Here is a 21,483-nt window from a genome sequence, read left to right on the forward strand (position 1 = left end):
ATATATAATATAATTAATTTATTATAAACGAAAGAGGAAGTTAGAATGTAAACATATATGTCTTGTAATATATCTTGCTTTAAATCATATATTATATGACCAAAGTGAAAATATAAAACATTAGTTTCAATGTTTTTACGATTAAAAATCAAAATGATAAATATAGGGTCCGATTGGTAATGGCTGTAGATTTAAATATTTTGCTGTAGAAAAAAATCTGTAGATTTTTTGTTGTGGCTTTAGATTTTATTGCTGTAGAATTTTATTGAAGCACTAAAAAAATGCTTTGGATATTTGGCTCTGAAGAGCACTTGTATAGCTGTAGGTTATTTTAAGAGCTGTGGTTTCAAAAAAAAATATAAAGCTTGATTGCTCTAAATTTGATGCTGTAGAAATAAATAGGGCTGTGGACAGCACCTACAGCAACTACCAATCACCTCCATAGTAATAGAAATGATTAGAATTTATGAGTGAGATTTAAATAAATAAAAGAATTGACTAAATTATTGTTAGAGAAATATATGGTAACATTGTTAGAATAAATTTAAAGTAAGACCAAAAAGTAATGAGTTAAATAAAAAGGTCCAAACAACTTTTATAGGTAGATTTTTTTAGACTTCTTCCCTTTTAATAGTATTGATGAATACCCTGTATATAAATTAGCCGTATATGATCCCGGTTGGATAAGCTTCAAAAAAAAACTCTAAGCACAAAACTTCAAACTTATAGTTAAAGGATTGGATCACATGCGACTTTAAAAACAAATCTTGCAGTTTCTGAATGTGTTCAAACATGGGGCCGGGGGGGGGGGGGTAAACCCTAAATCCTTGGGTAAACCCTAAACCTTTGGAAAAAACACTAAACATTTAGATAAATTCTAAATTTTAAACACTAAACTCTAAATCTTAAAAATAAATATTTATTTTTAAATAATCTTTTTTTAGAACTATTGTTATTTTTATTTATTTAATTTTTTATTTTTTATTTTAAAAGCATAATATAATTTGGCAAGTTATTTTGTTTCCTTAATTAAAAGACACTAGATCTAAAATGACAATTTTCTATTGGTTTTAGGTTCACCCTAGCGGGTGAACCAAAGAAAAAGTAAGGGGGGGGGGGAATCCAAAGATTATTTTCAGTGGGTGCACAAATGCTGGTATAGGTGCAAACTTACTTATAGTTATAGGTGTAGACATCAAATTTGTTAAGAAATATACTAAAATTTAAAATTATTATGGGGACAAGTGCATCCATGCATAATCCTATCCTCTTCCTAGGTTTGCCAATGGTTGATGTTGAAAATGCGTAATATATAGGGATTGGTATCTTCCGCACGTAGCAAGTTTGGGATATTTATGATAGATTTTTCACTATCATACATGTAGATGTAGGTGAATTGTTTAATTTATACCAGTAATTCTTGGTTGAGATAACTAATGTGTAAAAAGCTAATTCCTACACAAGACTAGAGGGTTATAGACTTAGTGTATATTATATATGTCGTAATGTACAAGCTGCTTGGAAAATATGGCTAGGGGAGAAAATCTTATATACTACATATATTTAACACATGCCTACATTAATATATGTGTTTATACAAAGGCATTTCACTTTCAATATCGCTGCTTAAATGAGCAATTTCTGTGTATCATATTCATATAGCTATCATTAGCTTTCGTCAAGATTTGGATAGATTTCTCATGGACCTTTGATTTGTAGATAAGACCTTAGTTTGTAATATATTAGTTATATACTCACGTGGATATTGTGTGGATTCAAATGAATTGCATATTAATTGTTGGCTACAAAAGCAACATGTGTCGGCTTGTTAATAAAATATCTAAGATCCTTTTCACAATTAAAGTTCAATATTGACAGTTTAAAATCAAGTTTTCGATCTCGCAAGAGAATTGCGGAGAAGAAGTTTCGTTGCTATTAAGAGTTTGTATCAAATTTACGTACGCATGGTCCTATCATCTTTGTCTTTTAGTTTAAATTTCAGCTGTCTTGGGTGGACGTAAATTTAATAAGTGGTGATTTGTCATATATTTGTTCGTTACGTAATCGCTGCGGGCGACAGCGGTAAGAAAAAAGTAACTTTAAGGAGAGCAAAGTAGCATGGTGGAAACATAAACAATAGCTGGAAGTGATCGCCGGTGTTATTCATGACGTCTTTCATGGACGCTAATATTTTAGCGTCATCACTTGTTAGCAAAATGTATGCCGCTTCTTTACCCAGCGACAATAAATAGCTCACTCACTGTCGTTTTGCTCTATTATTTGATTCAGTCACCGTTGTGTTTTTCTATCGTGACCGCTGACGCTGCGATTGATAAAAGAACATGGCTGATATACGTCGAACTGTATATAACTGACATTCGTATGAAATTGTGAATGTATATTTTTGTTAAGTAATTTTAAGTAGTGACAAAAAACATATAAAGATTTTTTAGATAAAAGTTTACGCGTAAATCAGACCCTATAAGTCCATTATGTTACCCAACAAAATTTTGTCGTTGGGCCTCACATAGGCCCTCCAAAATAATGTATTTTGCTCCTCTCCTGATCGATCATACATCATTGACAAGGTGTGGGGAGAAGAACATAACCGGGACTCCACGCAAAGTGAACGAAATAATTAGTTCCAAGTGAAAACTTAAAATCATATCTACAATATTCTACACATAGATTAACGGAATTATCGGCAGTACTGATTACGTTGTTAGACCATGTGGATGTGGCAGGGGACGCGTTTATAATTGTTATTCATAACTTTTGTTAATCAGTGCTTTCACTACTATAATGTATCTTTATATATATGTATATATCATGGCAGCAGATGTATATGAATTACCAGTCAATTAGGCTTTTGGCTGGTCAAAAATGTATAATCTAAGAATATTTGACTAATAAGTATTTTGATTCCACTAGCTCAGTGCACATATAAACGCTTAATAATTCATTGTCATCATGAAGCCATTATATTCTCACAACGTTAACCTTAAACTATTGCCCAGTACTCTAATCATATGTTTCTAAACACTATATATGAGTTGTAATCATCTCTATATGTCTACATGGTTCCACTGGTGATGAGTGCTGATAATATTTAATGAAACAATATATAAAGTAGAAATAGCAGCTATAAAGTGATTCGATTTCAATATTTAAAAGCACGTCCCCTCTCTCTAATGTGTGCTGCTAATTTGACTAAACCACTTAAGTCATACCTCTCAACTAATAAGCAGTCATCTTATTAGACCACGACAAATATATAACAGTCATACTATATACCTACAACTATAAAAAGGCATACGTGATGCAGTTAAAAAAGAGTGGAGTTGGAAATTTTCTTTCCTGGGGTCGGTTTAGAAAAAAAGTATGGCAGATTATAGAGAAATCTGGTTGCGTAATCCTTATTTCTTGCAAAGTAAACTGAGAGTATGGTCTTTCTTCAACTGAAAACCGGTAGGCAATACATATTTGATGGGCTATGTCTACCTTAATTTGAAACTAGTTAGACAACTTGAATCGATTGAGCCAGGTTAATCCTAGATTTTCAGTCTAATGCCAACCTTGGATTACCAATATTGCAAAGAACTATCGTAAGGCAAATTAAATAATTTGATATCAATACTAATAAAAGAAACGAATTCATATTTTATTTTAGGTAGTGGACATTGGGCGGTGCAATGGGTCCCACTAATTCAGTTACGTGTTTGTCATATAATCTGAGTAAGGAAACCCATGTGAACCAGGACTAAACCAGAATTTCTCTTAAGAGGAGCGGATGTTGATGTCGATGGCTAAAACTGAGACTGAAGATCGACACCGATACCATGAAACATGTTCCAAGCATTTTATTTAATTTGTTTTGGTTTAGCCTTTTAGGCTACAAGTTTTTTTTTTGGACAAAACGCTACAACATATATTATACGAATAATGATGTGATACCAAATAAGTAGATAGTATGTATTGATTTCTTGATGAATCTTGAAAAAGGTAATCATGTGATTATCTTTGACTTTCACGGTACTCCAACAGAATTTTCAATGACATACTATAATTTTCTTTAAAATAGAGTAATTTTATTATAGAATAAATTCTGCTTCAATAGTATTTTATAATAAAATAATTATATTATAAAGTAATATCATTAAAAAAAAGTTATTCAGTTTTAGGAAAAATATAAAGTAAAATATAATGTGTCATTAGAGAGATGTTTAAAGTTAATAAAAATTAGTAACAAAACCTCTATGTAGATGTGGAAAGATTGGATATACTACACTTAGAAATCCATATAGTATTTATAAATCCAAGTAAAATATGTAAATCTGGAGGTTTTTTTTCGGATTTGAGTCTTTGTATTTTTAACTAAAAAATCCAAACAAATCTATTCAAATCTATTATAAAATCAAATATATTAGTAAATCCGTACGATTGAATAACACTTGATTTGATATAGAATTTATGAATCACTAAACCAATAACACATGATTTTAATATAGATTTAAAAATCACATAATTAATAACACTAGATTTAGTCTAGATTTTCAAATCTATTAAAATACAACAATTAATAACCCCTACTTAAAAACGTAAGCCGACAATCTCAATGAAAGGATAAAAAGTGATAATGCGAACGAAGCATTCACATAAATATCGGCTTTTCATGTTTCTCCCTTTTTCAAAAGATCCAAAACCAAAATAAAGTTTTGTGTCATGCATGTTTTGTTAATGAGTACGTATGTTTGTTAAAACAATAGCTTTCAAACCTTAATTTAAATGTTTATATAAATTTAAATGTGTTTATATAAAACTTAAAGAAACTAACTAAAGAAAAAGTTGGCTGTAACGTAACTTATAGATGTCATAAAATTCAACTCTCAATATATGTTGCCACTTGCCAATCACCCCATTGTAGTTAATAAGTCAAGAATTATTCTTGGATTCATCTCCTACGGTGAATTTACGGATTCACTAACCAATATGAATTAGTTATTTTATATACAGTATATTTTAAAAAAGAAACAAAATATTACTCACTCCGTTTCAAAATAGATGATGTTTTGGAGAGTTTAACATGTTTCAAAATACTTGATGTTTTGATATTTTTATATTAGTTTTAGTTTTACAGAAAACTGTGTCACCAATGATGTTTTATAGTGGGTTTTGTGATTGGGTGAATTAGTTTTATTTTATATTTTTAATGTTACTTTTTAGGCAAAATAGTATGTCTTAATTCTTATGCATTCATCTAAAATATCAAGTATTTTGAAACAGAGGGAGTATCAATTTATATTATGATTTTAAAAAAAATAAATAAAAAATACTACTAGTTGCAAACAAAATAATTTTAAAAAAATATTTTTAACGACGCAAGAAAAACACTAAATCCTAAACCCTAAATCTTAAACCCTTAGATAAATTCTAAACCTTTGGATAAACTCTAAACTTTTGGGTAAACCATAAATTTTGGATAAATCCTAAACCCTAAATCAAAAACAATAAACACTAAACCCTTAATCATAACCCTTAAACCTTTGGATTTAATATTTTAAGATTTAGTGTTTATTATATTTGATTTAGAGTTTATAATTTATCCAAGAATTTATACTTTATCCAAGGATTTTTGATTTATCGAAGGATTTAGGGTTAACGATTTATGGTTTAGGGTTTAGTGTTCGGCTAACGACACTAAAAACATTTTTTTAAACATTTTTTTTTGTAACTAGTACTATTTATTTATTCATTTTTACTTTGTTGTTTTAAAATTATGATATAAATTGATAATATTTTTTAAAAAAGATACTAAATATAAAATAATTATTTTTTATTAGACGATTAACATAGGTTCACATCAGGAGGTGAACTCAATAATAAGTCGTAAGTCAATTATTACTAACCTAATCAATGAACCCAATGATTTAAAATAAGACGGGAGAATCTACCTTGTTGGATTATGGGTTTGAGAGATTAGACTGCATGGACAGCAAAACTCATGTCATATATGCTCTTATCTACTTTTGTGTATGTAGCTACGGTTTTTATATTCAACATTTTTTTTTTTGTAAACTTTATATTCAACATTTTCGTTCGTGGTTAACAAATAAATTCGCATTGTTCCGTGAAAAAATTATCAAACGCGATGCAATTTAATCTAAACATGAAAAAGTTTTATTCATATCTACATGTATCTTTAAATAAAACTGAGATACTGATAATTTGTGAAATAGTACGTACAATCGCAGAATAACACACAATATTTTTTTTAAATATATAATTCTATAGTCGATCTATTTTCTATGTTTTTGAAACTCACTTCCATCATTCTATTTTTTTAATAAAAAAATTCCATTAATCTAGTTACAGAAGGCTATTTTCAAGCAAACAAAAAATGCCTTCAGCGAAAATATAATAAAGAAGTAGGCATTGCTTTTTGTATAATATTTAAGACTATTTTCAATGACACTCTAAGACCATCTCCAATCCATACCTATTTTTTCCTCTATAATTCTTACAAAAATAGAGTAACTCTGTTATATGGTAAGTTTTGTTCTAATAGTTTACTCTATAATATAATAACTCTATTATAGAAGAAAAAATAGAGGGATTCCACTTTTTCACTATATATTTAGAGTGAAAAAGTGAAATCCCTCTATTTTCTCCTATATAATAGAGTAACTCTATTATAGAGTAAACCATTGGAGCAAAACTTACTCTATAATAGAGTTACTCTATTTTTATGGGAATTATAGAGGAAAAAATAGATATGGATTGGAGATGCCCTAATTTTTATGCTATAATTTATTCTAAAATAAAATAATTCTCGTATGGAGTAATTTTTGCTCCAATAATGTTATTTTATAATAGAGTTATCATATTATATAATGGAATATAAGTAATATAGAAAAAAATAGAATGCCATTAAAGATGCTATATAATGGTGTTGAATCTGATTTTTGGAATTTTCTTTCTCAAGTTCTATGAGTATTTTTTAAATACAAATTAGGTTAGAAATCATGTAGAAAATTTACTTTAGAATTTAGTCTCTAAAATTTGTTGATTTAGTTTTAAAGGATGTAGCTTTAAAATTTCTTACAACTAAAAAAATGAGGCTTTAGAAAATAAGATTTTTACAACCATTTTTTGTATGTTTTTGCTATAGCTTTAGTTTTTTGGTTGTAACTTTAAAAACTAAGATAAAACATAATTGATAATATTTAAAGTTGTAAATAAAAATTAAAGCTAAAGTCACTTCTTACAATCCAACCAATCACCCTCAATATCATAATTACATTTATTAAGATAATATCATGAAGCGATACGTATAGTTTAGAAGTGATGATTTTATAAAGCATCTTACAAAATGCTATAAAAAATATCAGAGCATGATTGGGTTTTAATCATTGCTCTATGCATGCTTGTTCTAAGGCCTCACGCCCTACATCATTATTTTCTTGGTAAAAATACACATCTATAAAAATTCAAGTTTTCTTGTAACATAAAAATTCTAGTTATGACAAAGAAAGCATAATCTTAAAGCATATATATGCTTAATCTTAGATTCAAGTTTTTTTTGTACTATTTTGGTTAACTGTATGATCTTTATAACTTACTATGTATTTTTAATATTATAACTTTTAAATGAATGTAAATTTTTATTTACCAATCATTCAAAGAAAATGATTGAATGAATTTATTATGAAAAAAATAAAAAAGTAAAAATATCAAAATTACAAAAGTGGAAAATGGTTGGAAGTGTCAAGTGAGGGTGGGGCTACACTTGGATTGACGCACGCGCACCATTCGCTTCCTTCCAAACGTACCGATTGGATATTACATTAGCTGTGTTCGGCGAGCAAATTCTAAAACTAGTGTCAGCGATCAAAATTAAAGCGTGGAACTGAAGAAAGATTAGCTGGATTTAGTTGCAGCGTTAGTTTAAACTTTCAGATATAACAGACTTGGGGATGCCGGAAATCAATAGCATCACCGTTTCATAAAAATCCGGAATCAACTTTTAAACGCCAGCGATTCTTTTCTTTTTTTATTTGTATTCCGTTTTACCGTCGTCTGTGTTTATTTATGGTCTCCGGTCCCTAAGAGCAACTCCAAAGAGAGTTTGTAAAGGGTATCCAAATTTAAAAAAAAAATGAAAAATAAAAAGAAAATAGAAAAGAGAATCACAAAGTATCTTCTTTTGTCAATTTTAAAAATCTTCTATTCACCTCTAATGTCATGTGTCTTTCCATCAAATAAGCGTATGATTAACATTGGTCTCTTAGTCGGGGTTCTTAATTCATGATTTGCACTTTTTTATTTATTTTTTAATATATTTTTCAACTAAAAGACGACTCTTATATCTCTTATTTAAGATACGGTTCTTACCTTTTCTTAGTTAAAATCTAAAAAAAATTAAGAATTTTATTTTATCTGAAGCTAAGAACTCCAGTTAAGAGACTAGAGTTAATCATGGTCTAAGGATATGTTTCACCCCGGTTTTTTAACCGGAGTTCTTAATTCATGATTTGACATATTTTTTTACACTTTTCGGTTAAAAGACAGTTCTTATATCTTTTATATCTCTTATTTAAAAGATGGTTTTTAATTTTTTTTAGTAAACTAAGAAAAAATAAAAATCGTCTTTTATCCGAAACTAAGAGCATCATTAATGGTATAGATTCTTCAAATAGTACCTCAACTATTTGACAATAATAAAATTTTAGTATAAAATTAAAATTTTAAAAGTAAAAGACTAAAACAATTAATACAATGACACCTATGGTTTGGATATCTCGACCATTTGATGGAGTACCTTTAAGAAGGTACGTCTCTTTCTTTTTCATAACCTTTTTTTTTTATAATATTTACCATTATTTTTAGTAAAAAAAACCAGAGAGACTAGCAATGCGGCTGCTCTAAAACCTTACTTAAGAGATTGAAGTTAATCATAGTCTAATGGATCGAGCTGCTCTAATGCTGCGTCTTCTATAATACGACACGTAGACCCCACTTCTGCTCCTTCCTTCCTCTGTTGCCTTCTATTTTTTTCTCCTCCTTTCATTTTTGGGAAATTGGGCTATATAACCTTCAAACAAATTATAATTCATTACATAACTAAAACTCCTAACTTTCATCTACAGTACATGTATTTTATGTAATAATGCTATATTACCCTTCAATTCAACCTGTGTGACCTGCTGAAAGTTATTTATCAAAAAAAGTATTAAATAAATAATTTAATAAATTGTGGTTATCATTGTTCTACATCTCTTTCTCTTCTTCTTCCTCTTCTCCTCCAATCTCTGTTTCTTTTATACATACGAACACAAACCACTAGACTAAGAAATAATATGGATTTTGGGCTTGTGGAATTGAGTTTGGAGGAGAATATGACACCGTAGACAACAACGAGCTGACATCACAATTGCATTTTTTTTTTAGTTTTTTTCAATGTTGTTCATCTTGATTTTTTTCATTGTTATTTAAATTGTTATAGTATGCTGTATTGATATGATATGATGAAGAATAATTACTCTGGACTAGTGAATGTGTGTATCACCATGTCTGTAAAAAGAGAAAGATGTGAAGAAGATGAACTCGTCGACTATACTATATGTAGTGAAAGAAAATTATAGTATAGTACGATTCTTATATTTTTGTACAATTCGCAAGTACCAAACTAAATAGTATGCTACGGTTGTTGTATTATTGTACCATCGATTGTTTGATAAATTCATTATTTATCAGTTTCTTGTTTACAACTATATGTACTATACTATTTATTTTGTTTTATACTATTTGAGTTTAGAGTTTATACTTGGGTTTAGGTTTAATGATTAAAATTTAGGGTTTAGTATTTGGAAGGTGGGGGTTGATGTTTGGGTTTAGTGACCGTATTATGTATGTTCCATTTGACGATTAAAAAATAGTGTTTTTTTTTGCTTACCAATTTATACTATACTATGTATTTTGTTCCATTCTATTTGAGTTTATAGTCTATACTTGGGTTTAGGGTTTAGTGATTAGGATTTAGGGTTTAGTATTTGGAAGGTGGGAGTTTAGGTTTGGGTTCAGTGATAGCATTTTTGGGTTTAGTATTCAAAAGTTAGGTCTGAGTTTAGCATTGAGGAGTTTTGTTTGGATTTAGTTTAATATTATATAATATTATATATTATTTTCAGATTTTGATAATTGGGTTTAAGGTTTATATTAGAGTTTAGGGTTCAGTAATTGGGGTTTAGGGTTTAGTATTTAGATGGAAGGGTGATGTTTAAAGTTTAGGGTTTATTATTTTGGAGTTGAGGTTTGGATTATAGTTTAGTATTTACTAGGTGTGAGTGGATTTTGAATCCTATTATTTTTAGTAATATGATATAGAAAAATTAGATGTATATTTATGTGTTAAAAAAAGTTTGGTGTTGATTGAATTACGTGTGATAATTAATTATGGGGTGTCAAATTGTTGATGTCATCAGTTTCTCTCTCTATTACTGACAACTTGAATTAAAAAAGGGTATTACCGGATAGAAGTTGACATAATTGTTATGGGTTTTATTATGTCAAAATCAATGCTATGCACTTAATTTCTTTTTCAAATTTGGTCATTTGGCTAATTCACCCTTCATTTTTTTCCTCCCATTACTAATACGAGAAAAAAAAATCTATTTTACTAAAAATTGATAACTAATATATATAACTTATATGAAAAATAACAATAGAATTTCGAATTTACTGTTTCAACGTAATTTTAGGTTTATAAGTTAGATCAGCATGCGCTTGATGAACAAACAAATGAATACTTCTTTTTTTTTTTTAAGTTAAAATCAGTTTTAAAAAAGTAGAAGTTTTCATCATCTCCAATTATTTTAAACCGTGATGATCTTGTGGTTGGATTTAAATGCACGAATAGCCACGAGACTAAATCACTAATGATTAAACAAACAAAAGCATATACTATAGTAGTAATATATGTAATAATATATTATATACTAAGAAAAGTCGCCACTCTCCTTGAGCATACCACCCCACCTACCTATACATATATGCCATCAAACTTCCACTTCTCCTTCACACCAAAAACAATATTCCCTTCTTTAGATTCCCTCTTAACTAAGTAAACTCATAAAAAAAGAGAGAAACATAAACATGAGAACGATGGTTGATCTAGGAAAGCAAAGAGATCGTCTTCACCACCGCATGCAAATAATAAACACTCCGACCACCGTCGATTGCGCTCGTGAAATTCGTCTCCGACGAACTCTACGTTCATTCATCGAATGCATGCTCCCATACTGTTGCACTTACCAACAACAACCTGCTCATTCGTACCAAAACGACACCGTTTCGGTCTCTTCCTCTACTTCCTCAGACCACTCCTCCTCAGACCACTCCTCCTCTTCCTCCAGCATCGTAAGTGGAACTTTCTTCGGGCACCGTCGTGGCAGAGTCAGTTTCTGCCTTCAAGACGCCACCGTGGGATCTCCGCCGCTTCTCCTCCTTGAGCTAGCTGTACCCACGGCCGCTTTAGCCAAGGAGATGGATCAAGAAGGTGTTCTACGCATAGCCCTGGAGTGTGACCGTCGTCGAAGTAGCAGCAGCAACAACAGTCGTTCTTCCTCGATCTTCGATGTTCCTGTGTGGTCCATGTACTGCAACGGAAGGAAGATGGGGTTTGCTGTGAGGAGAAAGGTGACGGAGAACGATGCCGTTTTGTTGAGGATGATGCAGTCTGTTTCAGTGGGAGCTGGTGTTGTGCCGTTGGATGAGGAGGAGCAGACGCTTTACTTGAGAGCGAGGTTCGAGCGAGTCACTGGGTCGAGCGACTCGGAATCGTTTCATATGATGAATCCTCGTGGTAGTTATGGACAGGAGCTTAGTATATTTCTTTTGAGATCGTGAGATATTGAGTAGTTTGGTTATCCTATATTAAGATTCTTGTCAGCTTTCTTGTTTCTTTTTCTAGTTCATGTACATTGTATAGTAAATTTACCAAAAGACTAATATATGTATATGCAATATATCATACTAGGTGATAACCCGCGCCTTACGCCGAATAAAATTATTAATTTTAATATTTATAAGATAAGAAGATATTAGATTTGTTTAGTGTGGGCATCGATTTGGTTTTAGGTTGGATTTTTTTAGATTTAACTCTTTTAAAATATAACAACCATTCATAAGCTGTATTTATTTTGGTTTATTCGATTAAACTGATTTTCGTTTTTCTTTCTTTCGGTGATAGATATGCAGTTGGAATATATATCGATTATTGCAAACTTTATGTAAAAAACTTGATATATTACCTGATACAATCAGTTATATTTAATGCGATCATCTTCATTTTTTAAATAAATATCTTAAGCAATCATTAATAAAAAGATACATCATTCTTCTATAGAATTCGGTGTAGATAATCCTCCATCGAAAATTCATAGGCTTCAGTATATGAGTGTTTCAAACTTATTATATTATCAATAGCTAATAAATAAGGGCCACATACTATAAGTTATAAAAAATAGAAAATTCAAAGTTTTTATTAAGTGATCAGAAAAATTCACCAGCATCATCGTAAATATTGTCAAAATTTTAAAATAATTTTGATTATTATTTAAGTCAACCTCGGAGTGGTATTGCCGGCTTTTGTATCTTTTAATGTGACCATGTTGACATTAACAACCATAATAAACGTTACCATGTTCTTACTTCTTAAAGCTTATCCAAAAACCTTTTTCTCGTTATGTTAAAAGGATTTACCGGATCGATGGGTCACTGGATCGACCACGGGTGTATCTTGGGTTAATAAATGAATTAATTTTATTATATAATAATATATTAGCTATGAAAATAAAAATATAAAACTATAGTTTAATATTTTCTAAATGTTTTTTAAAACATAAAATAATAGTTTGGATATGTATATATTTTATGTTTAAAAAAGGTATTTAGAAAATACTTAACTTTAGTTTTTATATTTTTATTTTCATTTTACATACAAAATATCAAAAAAATAATTTAGACTATTTAAAATTTTCTGTAACAAAGTAAAAGTTATGACATCTAAAAAAATTTAAGATATAAAATTCATAAATATTTATATTTCTAATTTGAATAATAAAGTAAACTTCAAATTCAAAATAAACTCAAAGTGAATGATCATTGTAATAAATTGTCAATAACGGAAATAAACTAACACCAAATCACATCAACTAATTTTGGTTCTCTCTACCATCGTTCACTTCATTTTTTTCAGGTAACATAATGAAATCTTCATCAAAATCTAAAACTCACAAATATAAAACTGAAAAGGGAAAACCTAACTTTTTTTTTGTCAGCACATAACTTCTTAATTGGAAACTTAAAATATATTTCGGCCAGCACACTACGATAACAGAAAGTTACATTTCGGCCATCACACTACGATATAAGTATATTGCCATAAACTGATTATATTAGTTGGTTATCATATATTTTTTGCCTTGGCCAGCAACCAACGAATTGGTTATATTCGCAGATTTCAATTGATTTTCCAACTCGGAACCAACCGGTTAGGTTCATTAATTCAATTAAAATTGCCATAGTTACAATATCTACGTTCTGTTAAAATCTCTCTTATACAGAGTTCTCACGTAACAAACTAATGGGACGTTGAATATAGTACCACCAATCCCTTATAAGAGAAAAGGAAAAGACGTCATCATCTTCTCCGTTCTGTCCTCTTGAGTAACAAATAAATGGATTTCTCTTCTTGGAACGTCGTCATCTTATCTTTCGATCACTCCTCTTGGGATTCTCTATACTCCTCTATAGTCTTTATATCGCAAGCATGCGCATAGATTGACACATTGAAGAACAAAGTTATGTGAGAAGAAGAAGTCACGTTCAAGAACAATATTAGACAGAGTGATGATACTCTTTATAGTTCATTTAATCTCATAGTATGCATATTCTTCTCACGAGTGTAAGTATCACTATGACCAAGGTTTATGACCTTATATCATGATGCGTCATGTAATTGGTAGACAGAGTAATCGCCGCCGAGCATATTATAGCATCAATAACCCCGCGGATATCATGATGTGTCATGTCTTCAATGTGTTATGCAGTGGGGAGCTTCGCAATGTGTCATGCAGTGGGGAGCTTCAATGTATTATGCAGTGGGGAGCCGTCGAACACATTATATCATGGTGCGTCATGTCTTCGCGCAGCCTTCCGAAGAACGACACACTATAACCGTCCAGCGATTTCACAAAACGTCTCAAATCGGACATTGGAGAAGTTATCCACCTAAACCCCAGCGATGTGCACGGACGCGCCACGACCGACGATGGTCTTTAAAGTGTTACTCAAGAGGACAGAACGGAGTTCATGATGTCGTGTGTCGTTGGAACATGATACAGATTTTTCTCGTCTTCAAAGTGTTCCTGATGTGTTCTTCTTTCAGATGAATGGTCATGTCCGTCTGAAGATGAGACAGAACGGTTCATCTTCAACCACGGCGTGTCTAAACGTTCCGAGCTTCGGGGTCACTTGGTCGTCGTTTCCTGAGTCGGTCTCCACGTAGAACTCCGAAGGTTTCTTTAAAAACATTACGTTTGAAGTAATATGTGCTTAAGAATGAAGAAGAGAAAACTCCCCGCCTTGCGATTCCCGTGAGAAGTCTAAAATATTACTTGGTTACTTTTTTTGTAGATTAAGGAAACTCTTTAAGAATTCGTTTATAGAGGAAGCAAATAAGGAAACTTATTTGTGAGAGTGTCTCTCCAATAGACACGTGTCTAACTTGGTGTGAAAGCATTAACTCCAATGCTCCTCTTTTAATATATATAAGGGATGTTTTCGTCTTTAAATTAATTAATGGAGTTTTTAAGATTTAGTTGGGTCATATACGTCACATGATCTGATCTATTAGTTAATCACTCGCTAATTTTAATTGTTTTAATAACTTCAAATCAACTAAGAGCATCTCTAATAGAACTATTATTTCCTCTATATTTTACACTAAAATAAAGTAACTCTATTATAAAGTTAAATTTGTTTCAATGGTTTACTCTATAATAAAGTAATCTATTATAAAGTGAAATATAGAGGAATGTTGTTTTTCTACTCCAAATATAAAGTAAAAAAACAATATTTTTTTATATTTCATTCTATTATAGTGTAATTCTATTATAGAGTGAACCATTTGAGCAAATCTAACTACATAATAGAGTTACTCTATTTTAATGTAAAATATAGATGAAATAATAATGTTTCATCGGAGATGGTCTTAAGGCAGCTATTATTTTTACGATATATCTTGTAGATTCATTGATTTGGCTAAGGTTTAAATATATTCTTTCCAACTAGAAGATTAAAACCTAACGGTATAAACTTGGCTACCCAACAACTGAAATTACTTTGATGTTGGCGATTTTGTACGATCTTAGAATAAACCTAAGCCGCAAACAAGATAATGAAGATAGTTATAATACTCATAGCAACATGTTTGAACTACAGTTTCAAAAAAAAAAAAACATGGTTGAACTAATTGCGTTTGGTTAAATTTAATCTCTGTGAATCTGCAATTCAATGAAAACCTCAAAGAACCACATCACAGGCATGCCAATCACACGTACGGCGTGAACTTCCATGCTAAAAGCAATGTGCGATTGAGACCAGACAGACAACCACAGTATATTGAGGGTTTTGGTTTTAGCTTCGGTGCCTGGTTCGGTTCCAAATCAGTGCCACTGTCGGACCTCATTGCACTTTAGCTTTTGTTTTTTCTTTAATTCCTTGTCTGTTTGATTCATTTCACAGTCACTCAACATTCCCTTTTGTTTATTATGTTTTTTTTTTGCTGAAAACAGAACTCTTTCCCTTTTTGTTATTAGTACAATAATTTAAGGTTTGGCTCGAATAACCAAGAAATCCTTATTATAATATGGACGCACGCTCTAGTCTGATTTATTTATAATACTGCGTTGTGTTGTTCAGAGAATGTAGACAATGACTTTCAGTTAGTCATGTGTATTACAATCAAAGAAAATTAGTATTCAATCGTGGATTATTCTCCCCCGGAAACCAATTAAATAAAAAACCATTACACTTTACACATAATACTTTAGAAAAAGAAATCAATTATCCTGTTGAACGATACCTACATTCAACGTACCAAAATATTGACTAGAAATCGATATAATTACATTATCAATCAAGAAAACTTATAAATGACCCACGTCCCAGAAAATGACAGAGGCATGCAATATCGTGATATCCAGCGAGGTATGTGAGATTCTTATCATATTATTGATATGTTCTTTTGTCCCCTCTTCGTGCGATATAGTACTGTTTGTCTGATTTTCTTGTTCTCCATAATTGATTCTCAAAACCCTAAGATTCGTCAAGAAAAAGCTTTTAATTTTGTGATATATATGATTAAATAATGAGAAAAAAGAGAGTAAATAAAAACAAGGATCGATGCGAAGGTATACAGAAATAGGAGATGCACACGAGGGTACAATATAAACCCTAACATATAAACATAGAGCTCCACAACCCATCTCCTTTAGTCTAGTTTCACGTGTACTCTCGTCCCCATTGTTTCATTTTCTCAATTGGATATATATATATATATATATATATATATATATATATATGTATAAGGACATGTATGGTTTGTATAAATTAGTATCACCCAACTCATGCACCACCACCCAGGTTTTAACGCGATAGAGTGCATACTGTACTTAGCAAAAAAAATCGTATGAGATGCGTATTATTATAAGAAATTTTTATCATAATTAAATCACAATGGTAAGATATATAGTCATATTTACATATATCATATTTGTGATAAATTGGTCCAGTATATGGCTAACCAGGTTAATTCATGCATGTGCCGCATGGATTATATCCCGATGGAATGCATGTTGCCAACAAAATACATATGATATTGATTTTTATGAAATCGGATCTCCAATGATAGACGGTTTTAATGCAAATCTCTATAAAATTATTTGAGAAGTCAGTTCTTATGTACCACTCTCATATTAACTCTCACGATGGTTGATTACACTGATACCCTTAATGAATTAAAAATATTAAATACTATTATTTATTTATTTTATTTAGTTTTCTTTTAAAAAATTTCCAAAAACATATACATATAATAAAAGAGGAAATTTATTATAAAGTTATTATTTGATTCGAACCATATGATATCAATATATGTTCTGCATTTTTTGGTAAAAAAAAGATAAAAACATTTGTTATTATTTTATCAAAATTTTTATATGAAGACTAATAGAAATGAGAATAATAATAAACCAAATTCTTAAATATGGTGACGAAGAAATGCAGTGTTAAATTGGTCCAGTATATGGCTAACCATTTTGCTTTTCGTTTGTCAGATTTTCCGGCTCAAAATCTTTGAAATATATCCATCTTACACTACATTAACAATACTTATAAAATCACCCATTTGCATCTTATAGTCAAAGTCCCAAAAGAAAGGGAATAAAGTAAGAGAATCTGATTATTTCAAGAAAATGTAATGAGGCATATTCCGATTCATTGTTTGGACTTTGGACTGTATCCAATCTTTGGTAAGAGTGTATTATTACGCCCAAAGTAACAAACCGTTATAAAAGTAGAAAACTTTGAACAGTGGCGCATGGCGCGAGAGGAAGCCCATATTCACTATGGACCAAGTTTCAGAGATGAGTCAGTTCGGCCCGGTTCACTTGACTACGATTGTAGGTGGTGTCTGAACCATAATAAAAAATTATTTCCAATTGGTAATTTTTGGCTAGTTAATAATGAACCCCTTTTCTTAGGTTTTCTTGAGATGATGAGTTGCTTCATTTTTATTGGTAAAGAGATAATTATAATGTGCTGTAAGCATCTTTCATTCATTTATCGTTTTATTGGTGAAGGGATATATCATGATGGCTTTCCTACCATCTTTCGTGTTTATATAGACCCCATTGTATAATGATTAGCAAAGTAGGGTTACATTTTCCTTAACTATATTTGTCCTTGTATAATCAGTTTCTAGTGCATGGAAAGGTGCAACTATCTTAAATTCAGTGGAACTTCCACAATTTTTTGTGCACATCGATATTAAATGTCTAAGAGTGGTGCCAAAAGTAGAGGGCATTTAGTGGCCTGACCCAACGGACCACGTCGAAAATGAAACTCTATTTGGAAGGTTGTGTAATTTTGTTGTAATAACATTTGCCTCATCCTCACCAATCTCTTTCTAAGCATTTATTTGTTCTTATCCAACTTATACTGTCTTTATGCAAACTACCCAAAAATGAAACATTGGAGACTAGTTCCACTTTCACCATCTTAATATAGAATATTTGTTAATTCTTGATACTTCTTGTTAGATTCTGTACGATTTTACAAAGTTACTTGTTTTTTGTTGTTGTAACAAACGGACAGTTTACTCGAATGTACATGCCTTTTACCTGTCAAAGGTTGTTTTGTTTTACCAAGTCAAGGTTTGCATCTCTCTTATACTATCCTGGATGGTCGATGTCCATACGTTTGTCATCTGCGACCAAGAAACTATTGTGGAGTAATATTTTATGTCACATTGTCAACTCTTTTGTGGTTCTTGTTAAAATTGTCCCCACTTACCTAGTTGGTTTGAGATCGACGGCATTAATTGCTCGCTTTATGATTCTTAACCTATTTCAAGGAGTAATATCAGTGTGATAGATGTGAAAATGAATCATATACTACAATTATACTTATATTATATCAGTATTTATTGTTTCACTCCTTATGATTTATTTAATTATCTCAGACTAGTTGAGTTTCAAGCACTGGACCAAGTGAGTGTACTAAAAAAACATAAGATAAGACTAGGAAATTATTAAATAAATGGAATTGTTAATAAATCTTGATTATTTAATAATAATAATAATACTTTGGGATACTATCGTCTGAACTCCCGGGAAAAATGTCGGTTGCTCGCTTATTTTTTTTTCCCGGAAAGATATGATATATATATACATTTTTTAAATTATGTTTTTTTGAAGTCACATAAGCAGCAATAGTACTACTAAACGACAAGGTAAAAAAGGATGGAGCTTTTCGAGAAATGCTCTAAAACGTCTCAAAGGAAGATATACTGATGGGATGGGATGGGATGTCTAATTTAAATTATTATTGCTTGAGTGATGAATTTCTTCTACAGAAAGACAAAAGAAAGAAAATGATGGGTCTGAGTTGCGCTTCTCCTGATTGCTCTTCATCTTCTCCAAGGTACAACCTTTATTTGTTTTTTCTACCTTTCTTCTCCCCAAAGGTTTCATCTTTTTAGTTTTAATGAGAATGGGTTTTGGTTACAGGAACTCGGAGAAGCAGAGTGTGATTGTTGCCTCACCTTCAAGATTCTCTTGCTATAGTGAACCGGTAAATTTCATTCCCCTTTTCAAAAAGCAAAGCTTTTGGAGATTGTCTTAATCTGCTTTAGGACACTCCTTTTGGTTCCAAAAAGTCACATTTGTCTGTACATTTTCAATGGCAGTTTGTATCTATTGAGAAGAGATTACTAACTCATAAGGATTCTCATTGCAACGTAATGCCAAAGGTTTGATCTTTTTGTAATGAAACTTGATAAGATTCTTTGTTACCAAGCTCTTATATGTTCTGTACTTTTGTGTACAGTCTTCAGAAGATTTGAGGAAGGAGATTGCTTCACTTGAGTTTGAGATTCTGCGTACGGAGCAGTACCTGCTCTCTCTTTACAGGACAGCTTTCGATGAACAAGTTACTTCTTCTTACTCTCCTCACACTGAAACAAGCTTAGTCTCCAATCAGTTTTGTCCCATATCCGAGCATTCAGACCTCGCCGGTGTCCTCAGCTACCATTACCAAGCTTCTCCGGTCTCTGAACGTTCCACTTCGTGTCCTAAGAGTTTCCAAGCCAGCTTAAAAGCCTTTTCCGCAAGAGTAAGTAACCCACATTGCAACAAACCTTGTGATGAATCCGACAAGACTGACTTAATTTGATGTTTGCAGGAGAAGACAAGATATGTTTCTGGCAATCACACTACTCTGGGAGACCTTCTAGGCTCGTCTAATATTGTAGATGATGACATGGTGAACCCGAGTAGGCTCTCTGAAGAAATCTTGAGATGCATATCTTCAGTGTACGTTACACTCTCCACCAAAGCAAGAACCAGTTCTTCTCCTTCACCTTCTTCATATGTCTCTTGGAACCCATGCCTTGGGGAAATCAAAGAAGCAGACGTTCCACGTGGCGTTGTAATAGAGTCTCTGAAACTTCACCTGGATGATAGTAGTTTCAACCACGCAGCTCTTATGCTCCAAAACTTCAGGTACATTATATACATATTTTTGCCTGTGGGAACATTTTACAAATGAATCTAATATGTTTTACTTCAAATGGTGTGTATGTATATAGATCACTAGTTCAAAAGCTTGAGAAGGTTGATCCAAGTAGATTGAAACGAGAAGAGAAGCTTGCGTTTTGGATAAACATTCACAATGCCCTCACAATGCATGTAAGCAAACATCTAATGGATAAAGCTTCAATCTTTTTATTAATTCTCTCTTTCTTGCAGGCTTATTTAGCCTATGGAACTAACAACCGCGCAAGAAACAACTCTGTTTTAAAGGTTTGGTCTTTCAATCTCCTAAAGACCAATTGATTTTAACCTCTTTGCTGTTTACTTAAGCCACTACACATGTCTCAGGCAGCTTATGATGTTGGAGGCTACCGCGTAAACCCTCACATTATCCAAAGTTCAATCTTAGGCCTTCGCCCGCATTTCACACCACCTGTATGCAAACACACATACTCTCTCTCTTTTGCTTGAAATTTCATAATACTTGTGCTTGACGTTACTTTAAAAAACAGTTGCTGCAGACACTCTTTTCGCCATCAAGAAAGTCGAAAACTTGCACTGTCAAACACATTTACGCCTTGGACTATCCAGAGGCGTTGGCTCATTTCGCTCTCTCTTCAGGAGCTTCCACAGATCCTCATGTATGTTTTCTTTTAACCAAACACTTTGTTGGATTCACAATCTTTTAACGTTTATGATGATGTTTTCTCAGGTTCGGGTTTACAAGGCGGATTGCGTGTTCAGAGACTTAAGAAGAGCGAAAGAAGAGTTTATAAGAGACAACGTTCGTATACAGAACGAGACAAAGATAGTGTTGCCTAAGATAGTTCATTACTATGCTAAAGATATGTCACTAGACGCATCTGCGCTCATGGAGACAACGGTGAGGTGTTTGCCTGACTCCATGAAGAGAGTTGCTCAGAAACTGTTGAAGAAGAAGAGCAAATGCATCGAATTCTCACCTGAAAATTTAAGTTTCCGTTATGTAATCATATCAAGACATTGATCATCATGTAATGTAAAGCAAAGCGAAATGTACATTAAACGTCACGTAGTTTACAAATTGAGAGTTGAACTACACGCCGTTTTTTACAATTCTATTTTAAGGCCC

The 21,483-nt window shown here is 31.7% G+C and overlaps 2 protein-coding genes across 3 annotated transcripts; both read left to right on the forward strand.

The window, feature by feature from the left end:
• The first annotated feature begins 1,087 nt into the window (after window positions 1-1,087).
• LOC103833144 (protein MIZU-KUSSEI 1-like) lies at window positions 1,088-12,081 on the forward strand. Its single transcript, XM_009109245.3, has one exon. The coding sequence runs from the start codon at window positions 11,152-11,154 to the stop codon at window positions 11,902-11,904; it is 753 nt and encodes a 250-aa protein (XP_009107493.1). The 5' UTR covers window positions 1,088-11,151; the 3' UTR covers window positions 11,905-12,081.
• Window positions 12,082-18,756: 6,675 nt separating this feature from the next.
• On the forward strand, window positions 18,757-21,461 carry LOC103872898. Of its 2 annotated transcripts, XM_009151336.3 has the most exons (10): window positions 18,875-19,263; window positions 19,350-19,413; window positions 19,529-19,591; window positions 19,669-19,953; window positions 20,023-20,342; window positions 20,429-20,528; window positions 20,589-20,642; window positions 20,721-20,807; window positions 20,885-21,013; window positions 21,085-21,461. In XM_009151336.3, the coding sequence occupies exons 1-10, from the start codon at window positions 19,133-19,135 to the stop codon at window positions 21,376-21,378; spliced, it is 1,527 nt and encodes a 508-aa protein (XP_009149584.1). In that variant the 5' UTR covers window positions 18,875-19,132; the 3' UTR covers window positions 21,379-21,461. The 2 variants fall into 2 exon arrangements, with proteins under 2 accessions (XP_033128012.1, XP_009149584.1); XM_033272121.1 differs by having other exon boundaries at window positions 18,757-19,263; window positions 20,429-20,642.
• Window positions 21,462-21,483: the final 22 nt, after the last annotated feature.

The sequence above is a fragment of the Brassica rapa genome, chromosome A06 (genome assembly GCF_000309985.2).
Source record: "Brassica rapa cultivar Chiifu-401-42 chromosome A06, CAAS_Brap_v3.01, whole genome shotgun sequence".
Taxonomy (NCBI): Eukaryota; Viridiplantae; Streptophyta; class Magnoliopsida; order Brassicales; family Brassicaceae; genus Brassica; species Brassica rapa.